At 41.8% G+C, this 8,424-nt stretch overlaps 1 protein-coding gene across 1 annotated transcript; it reads right to left on the bottom strand.

Moving 5' to 3' along the window:
- Positions 1-4,219: 4,219 nt before the first annotated feature.
- Positions 4,220-8,424, bottom strand: AVPR1A (arginine vasopressin receptor 1A; the record flags this gene model as incomplete). The annotated part of the gene is given in 2 exon segments (XM_006154152.3): positions 4,220-4,805; positions 7,499-8,424. Coding segments are annotated over 2 exon segments (1,213 nt in total), but the record flags the coding sequence as incomplete, so codon positions are not given.

Raw genomic sequence — 8,424 nt, 5'->3', positions numbered from 1 at the left:
TGGCTTCACTACAATCCCTTCTTCTCTATTTTCTTCTTGTGATTTTGGCACACAGGCCCCACATGAGTTTCAAGTCACTGGGCATGGGACCTGAACCACTGTTGGACATGTGAAAGTCTAGCACCTTAATAACTATGTCACCTGCTGGACCTGTCACATATGTATTTTTATTTATCAAGTGTCTAATTAAGTTCCAAATTATAGGTTTTAGAGACTAAAAGCATAAAATTAACCTAAATGAAATACTTTACTTGTGTAGGTTACCCATTCTAGGAACTGTGATAAATTTGAGAGGATACCACATATTATTAAAACTACTTGATCTTGTTTTTCTTTCTGAAAGCACACTCTTCTTTTAGTTATGATATAAAACATGACAATGGAAATTCTGTATGTAGGACAAGTGTGTAATTGGCCCAAGAATTTCACTAACTTTCTTCACAGGTACATTACAAATAAAATTTCAAAATAAAAAGCCGAGTAGTTTCACATTCTGTCTTTTTGTTTTATTTTGCTGGATTGGGTCTGTGCTTATGAAAGAGAGATGGGGGAGGAGAAGAGAACAAAAGCTCCCCCATGGGGCGTGATCACACCAAAATCCCTGCTTTGTCTCTCTCTTCTTTTGGGATTTTGGGCACATATACACAGGTTCCTGACACGTGTACCTCAAGTTGCTGGGTCTAGGGTTTGAAGTGCACCATAAGCATGTGGGATCCAATGGCCTGCACCAGCACATCATGTGCTGACCCACGTAGTTGCTTTTCATTCTAGTATCAGGTTTCTTTTCTAACTTTGTAGATAAGAGAATGAGCTAGCTGGATGGCACTGAGCGAACCTGGAACCATCAGTGTTACTCCTCCTCATTCTCCTGCCTTTCCAAATTCTTAGACACCCTGGACTGGTATGCCTCAAAAAACTTTCCAAATGTTCTATAGAGATTAGGTCTTATGTCTTAGATTTCTTACTTCTAAAAATAACAAATATGTGTCTTAAAGGGCACTGTTCCATATAAGCCATCAATTAAATGAACCAGTATTTCATTATTTGAGTCAGCATACCATCTCTGTAACACTGCCTTATGTAAGATCGTCAGAACTTTAAGACTTCTCCATAATGATTCAAAAACGACACTCTTTTGGATTATAATAGTGATGATCTCACGTTTTTCAAAAATCCGTTTCTAAAGAAAACATTTCATGGTTCTTGTATAGGTTCTGTTTCAAAGTGTCGATGTGAACCCCCACGTAAAAAAGTTTGCATAGTACTTCTGGGAGCATATCTTAAATAAGGCACATGCCAACCTGTCCAATCATGTTTTCTCCCTTTAGAGGCATCAGGAGATGTAACAGTAGAAGATAGCTGGGAGACCCGAGAAGTTCCAGGTGCCAGTTTTGCACTTGCCAAACATATGGTCTTATTTGTCGGGGTTTAGAATGAAAAATTTCATCTAGATGTTAAAATTTCTTAATGTTATGCACCCCCAGATTGCCATTTATGTATCTCAGAACCATACTCCAAACGGGAAGAGTTTTTGCCTGCCTGTCTTTTTCAGAAGAAAATAAACCACAGAGGGTGAGGAGCATGCCCAAAATCACAAAGGGAGATGAAATGGAGATGGGATTGTGGCCTGGCCATTCTCCAAGGGAGAGTCTTTCTTTCTTTGGTGAATGGATGTGTACTCCAAATGGGAAGAGTTTTTGCCTGTCTTTTTCAGAAGAAAATAAACCACACAGGGTGAGGAGCATGCCCAAAATCGCAAAGGGAGATGAGATGGAGATGGGATTGTGGCCTGGCCATTCTCCAAGGGAGAGTCTTTCTTTCTTTGGTGAATGGATGTGGCAAAATGAAAATGAACCACAACAAAAACAGTTTCTACTTTTTTCAAGGGCAGGAAATATTTATGATGTATCCAAAATAGGTGCATGATAGAGGAGGAGCCCAATAAAATGGCTAGACACCCCCACCCCCGAGTTCCATTAATGAAAAGTGCGATCACACTTGCCAGGCAGTGTTGTAATTAGTCTCTGGAAATGAAACCAATGGATGCTTGTGGCTGGCTTGGATTTACCTGTATTCACAGGAAAGCAAAGTCTTTCTTTAAATTGGAAAACTTTGGTCAGGAAGAAGTCATCTCGTGGTCACTGGCAATGTATTCCAGTGAATCAGCAGATCTATATTTAAATTTTAGGATTGTGTATCCCAGGCATGGAACCAACCATTCCAGTTAATGAAAAATAAACAGTAAAAAAAAAAAGCTGTGTAATTTTGAAGCTCCCAAGACTAAAATAAAAACAACTGCTAGCAGATGTATAACAGTTTATATTGGGTTGTTGAGTAAGTCATAACATATTTTTCTATGCAAAAATGCGTCATGACTTTCCCGACAACCCACTAGTTTATAGAGCTCTTTTCACACATTCGATTGCACTAAGCCCTCACAACAACCGTGTGAGTAAGCGTCTAACTGCATTGCACACCACGGAAGCAGAGGCTGGATGTGCGTGAGTAACCTGCCCAAAGGCATGCAGTTACAAATGACAGAAACCAAAATAGGCACCTAGAGGGTCTCTTTCCACCCACCTCTCTCCCTTAACCCCAATTCTGCCTTTTCCCTTCTATGAAACTATTGGAGTGGAGGAAGATTGGAAAGGAAAACCAAGCCGTTTCTGATTGTACAGATTGTACAGCCATTTCTGATCGTATATCCTGAGTCACTTCTCAGGAGACTCTCTTATCTATGAATCAGGATTCCCCCAACTTAAAGACAGTACTTGTGTAAGTAGCCAGCATCGTACAGGATACTTTGTACCACTGGCCAAAATAAGCTTACGGTGTTGAAGAGAAAGACTACAGAGTACCTTATGCAATCCTTTTCTACTCTTCTAATAAAATTTGGCATTCCTCATATAAGTTTGATTTTAAAACAGTCTTGCAATGGGATAAAAAAAAATTATCTGCCAGTAGATAACAGTTTCTCTAACCTTCAGAATCAGTACCCATGCCTTCTACAGTCAATAGGCATGAGAACCTAAGGGAGGGTACTACTCGTTCTTTCTTTTTTCTATTTATTTATTTACTTTTCAGAGGTTTTTGCCTTAGGGTGCATGCATTTGCCAGAGAGACAGAGACAGTGAGAGGGAAAGTGAGAAATCAACCCCAGGGAAGAAGGCCATGCCACAATCCCATCTTCTCCATTTTCCTCCCAGGATCTTAGATATGCACACACACCCACTGTGTGAATTTAAAGCCACTGGATCTGGGAATCAAACCGCAGTGAACCATGTGGGAGTCCAGTCATGTCACCTCGCCACCATCTGCTGGCCCCTCTTTTTTCATTTTTTGACAGAGGCCACCTGCACTTGCCAAAGACAGAGAGTGAAGGAGAAAGCATCCCTCACCCTCCACCTGGGGCATGGTCACACCACAATCCCTTCTCTTTCATTTCCTTATCCTGTCAGAAGTTTGTGCATAGACACACCCACTCCCGGAATGATTCTCGAGCTGCCAGGTCCAGGACTTCAACCTTGGGGTCAGCCATGTGGGATCCAGTCACCTTAACCATTAGGCCACAGTCAGCCTGGGCATTGCCAGTTCTAAAATTACCATTTTGAAATGTGGAGTAAGTTATAGCTTTAAGGAACTGTCCTCTTTTTACTCGGAAGTACCATCTCCTGCTCATATGCTACAGGCATTATACCTTTTCAGGCATTGTCCACCTCTGGGGTATTCTTTTTTTTTTTTTTTTCTTTTTTTGGAGAGGTTTTTGCTATAGGGTGAATGCACTCTCCAGAAAGACAGACAGACACAGACAGAAAGCAAGAAATCACCCCTCGGGGATGGGGGAATGGCCATGCCGCAATCCCTTCTCCTCCATTCTCCTCTCGGGATCTTGGGCATGCATGCACACACATGCGCCCAACATGAGTTTAAGCCACTAGGTCCAGGACTCAACCCGCGGTCTAATACATGGGAGTCCAGCGACATAGCCATTAAGCTAACTGCTGGTCCCAAACTCCAGGGTATTCTTGAGAGCTGCATTTTCTGATATATAAATTGACCTTATTGGATGGAACCCTAAATTCTCTGAAGTGTCCTCTAAATTCTAAGTCTAATGATGAAAAGGCTTCTTTTATTCAGTAGTGCCCGTATCTTTTACGACTTTTAAACCACTGAAGCCTTATTATGTCAGAAATGAAAATAAAATATATCAACAACAAAATGTAAAACCAGACTGGTTATTTTTTTACCTTCAGAAATATAACTTAGTATATTATATTTCTGGCAATGAGGCTTGTACATTTTACCATAGTATGTTTTTGTTAACATTTTGTATAAAATAATTCATAGTTTTGTTCATGGCAACGTGAAGATGCGACTACCCTAGAAACACAGTCTTGTACCCAATGACTTGATGTATGCTTATCTCGTATCAGTTCATTTGTTCTTGTGATTTCCAGATGGATTTAGCTAATGGACTGAAAACTCAGTTATGAAAGTCAAGCTGCAAGAACGCAGGGCTCAGGTTGAAACAGGAATGAATTTGACGGACTTGGAAGATTTAGGTGAGTCCTTCCAGGTACCCATGCTGTTTGTTGGGCTTCTATTGTTTGAGTAAGAAGTCTGTCTTCTGCTCAGACTGTCAGTTTCTTCTTTGTTGAATTTTTGCTTCATGTTTTGGCAGCACGGGAGGCTTTGAACACAGTCTTGCAGGAGATGGCCGCTAAAAAACATGTATATCCAGGGATTGCAGCAACTGTTCAAAGAAGCCAGTAACGCCGTGATAGTCGTGGAAGGGTTTTCCGATTCTGCACGAAACCAAAAAAGGGGGATTTTATAAACAATCCAATGCAAGTAACTAAGCATCAGATAAACACATTTCTCTATTGACTAAGAGAATAAGAGTTACGGGTTAGCACAGAAAATGAACTGTTTTACTTATTGGTCAGGAAATTGGTGGCATTTGGGAATTGATTGTAAAACATTTTTCTTAAGATAGGTGCAACTATTTTTAAACCACTGTTGTATAATATTTAAATAGAATGAGTGGGAACTTTAAGAAGTCAAGATTTTAAATGATTCATTTTAAAAATGTTTGGGCCAGCCAGTAGTACGGTGATTACGGCAGCTGGATCCCACGAGGCTAACTGTGCAGGCTGGGTCCCTGAGGCAGCGGCTTGAAAAGCACACCGAGCGTGTGTGTCCAAAATCCCGAGAAAAGGGAGAAATGGGGGAGGCATGGCACTGTGACAATGCTTCATCTGGAGGAGGAAGAGTCCTTTCTCACTTTCATCTCTCTGTCTTTCTCCATCTCTGGTGAGCACACATGCCTTCTGATAAAATAAAATTTAAAAAAAAAAAAAAAGAAAAAAAATCCCTCTATGTCTTTTAAGCTAGCACTAGCATTTGCTAATGGACACTGCTTTTACAGCATGGCTAAAATTTTGATGTAATTTCAAGAATCTACAACTGCATATGACAAATTGTATTTATCCTAATAAGCAGGCAAATGTATGGCATAACGAACCTTGTTTTACAGTTTTACTGATTTAAATATTAAACACATTCTTTTGATGTGAAAACTGTAGGGGAGAAGTCAGTCAACCTAGGCCCCTGAAGAATGTAAGCTTTAGTTGTTTTTCTTTGGTTAACTAGACATTTGGTTTGATTTGAAATGAAAAGCATCTTGCACTGTAGTTCAAATAAGTAAATTACATTAAGGACAACGGTTGAATTGGGAAATTCCAGCAGGACTCTGACACATTTTGTTTTCACTAGCACTAGTAAAGTACATAAATATTATAACCTTTCCCTGTGAAATGACGGTCCTGTACCTTTTTAGAATATGAGAATAAGAAGAAGACACTGATTTCCTTTGATATCTTAGTAGAAACTTGTATGTTCCCACTCTCACTACGCCAGAATGAATGCCAGGTTAGTTCATCATATTTTGCACTGCGTGTTACTGTGAAAAGTGATGACAATCCATAGCTAAGACAGTATTCAAAAAGACAAAATCATCAATGTATCAATGCACAAGTGAAGACATTTTCAGTGGTTGCATCCAAGCCCCAGGAAAGCAATAGTTAAACGGCACTTTTTATTTGATTGGCAATAGTAAGAGACTTCTTTGATCAAACCAGAAATGATAAGCCAAAAATAATACATTTATGTTCTATTTTCATTAATGTAATAATATAGTCTGCAAGAATATTTATTTGTTTAAATTCAGTTCACACTCAAATGTTTTTATTTGTGAATATAACTTTCAAAGCCTATCAGTGTACTTTTCTACTCTAATTCTCCTAAAACAAAGGAAGACAACTCTTCCAAGATATTTATTTCAAGTCCACAGTTGTTATTGGAAACAATTATTCCTATAATGTATTTAATTTTTTAAAGTTTTTTGTTACTAAAAGAAAATAGTTTTTACAATGCAAAATTAAATCATGTGGATTTTTTAAATTTGCACATCCCTATAAAATAAGTTTTTCGAGTTTGTGAAGGAATGAAAATCAAACAAACTAGTAGACGTTAAGACCGTTCCCAGCAAATTGCTGCAGCCCTTGTGTGTGGGATAGTTTTTACAAGGCAAAATTAAATCATGTGTTTTTTTTTAAAATTTGCACATCCCTATAAAATAAGTTTTTCGAGTTTGTGAAGGAATGAAAATCAAACAAACTAGTAGACGTTAAGACCGTTCCCAGCAAATTGCTGCAGCCCTTGTGTGTGGGGGTTCTACAGTGCTGTGGTCCAATTGCTGCTGAAAGACTAATGAATTAGTCTAACCACTTAATTTATTAATAACCCTGCTTTGAAATACTGGGGAACCTTTGTTAAAGTAATTATTGTTAGAACGTTTTAAGAGTATAGTAAGAGAGGAAACATTAGGTAAATGCCAATGTAGAGTTCTTAACTTCTTAAGAATCTTTCTCCAGCTTTCTTCTGAGAAATAAGTCTGTAATATAATAGAACTTCTTTTTTAATTACTTTGATACTTTTCACAGTCCAACCAAAAGCAGTTGTGACAGTCAAAATATTTTCTAGAATCAGATTCAAAAGCAGGGTATTAACAGCAATTAGTAGTTTGGCAAAAGGTCATTACTGTGTTTGGTAGTTGTGTAGCTAACTCTAGCACCCAGTTTTGGGATTTGTGGTCATGGCACGCAGATTCCTGGGCTCCGTTCTATTTTATTGCAGAAATACTAAAATATATTGTCTGAGTTGGAGACCCAGCAGTTTGCATGCTTGACTACTGCCCCTCAAGGTGTGATTCTTCTGTACACAGAGGTTTAGGAACTACCATTCTATCCCTGTCCTTTTCTCTTTGTCTGTCTCTGTCTCTCTGTCTCTGTCTCTCAATCCCTATACTTTTCTCTTTGTCTGTTTCCGTCTCTCTGTCTCTTTGTCTCTCTCTGTCTCTCTCTCTCTCTCACACACACACACATACAAGTACGTGCGTGCCCCATCCTTGCACCTTCCTCTGCTGTCAAGGACCTACCAATCCAGACGAACTGCGCATCCCAGACGGACCACATCTGGACGACGAAGAAGGGCGCCCAGCAGACGATGTAAGCCGTCACGATCACGAAAGTCATCTTCACCGTGCGGATCTTGGCGCGGGAAATTGTCTTCACGCTGCTGACGCAGGGCGCAAGCATGAATCCCCTGTGCAAGGCGCCCCCCGCGCTCTCCGCGCCCTTTCTCTGGCGCGACAGGGTCTTTCCGCGCACGTTGCGCCAGATGTGGTAGCAGATGAAGCCGTAGCAGGTGCCCAGGATGACCACGGGCGCCACAAAGATGCTCCCGGTCATCCAAGTCACGTAGGCGCGGGGCCCCCAGGGCTGGATGAAGGTGGCCCAGCAGTCGAGGGTCTTGGTTTCATTGTTCACCTCGACCATGGAGAAGATGAAGTACTGCGGCGTGCTCAGCACGAAGCTCAGCACCCACGCGGCCGCGATCATGAGGCGCGAGCGGCGCGCCGGCTGCTGCAGCGTCTTGAGCGGGTGGCACACCGCGATGTAGCGGTCGGCTGTCATGACTACCAACATGTAGGCGGAGGCGAACATGCCGAACACCTGCAGGTGCTTCACCACGCGGCACAGCCAGTCCGGGCCGCGGAAGCGAAAGGTGATGTCCCAGCCGAGCTGCGGCAGCACCTGGAAGAAGGCGACCGCCAGGTCGGCCAGGCTGAGGTGCCGGATGAACAGGTGCATGCGGGACATCTTGCGCGGCGTGCGGTACAGCGCCAGCAGCACGCTGCTGTTGCCCAGCACCGCCACCACGAAAGTCACTGCCAGCACGGCGATCTCCAGCTTCGCCAGCTCTTCGTTGCGATTGTCCGCCTGAGGGCCCCCACCTCCCCCGAACGCCTCGGTTTCCCGACTTGTATTGGCCCCGCCGGCGGCCAGAGACCACCACCGGCTA

This window comes from Tupaia chinensis, unplaced genomic scaffold (genome assembly GCF_000334495.1).
Source record: "Tupaia chinensis unplaced genomic scaffold, TupChi_1.0 Scaffold000395_1, whole genome shotgun sequence".
Classification (NCBI taxonomy): domain Eukaryota; kingdom Metazoa; phylum Chordata; class Mammalia; order Scandentia; family Tupaiidae; genus Tupaia; species Tupaia belangeri.
Note: the sequence above shows the minus strand (reverse complement) of the source record. Positions and strands in the feature narration are given on the sequence as shown.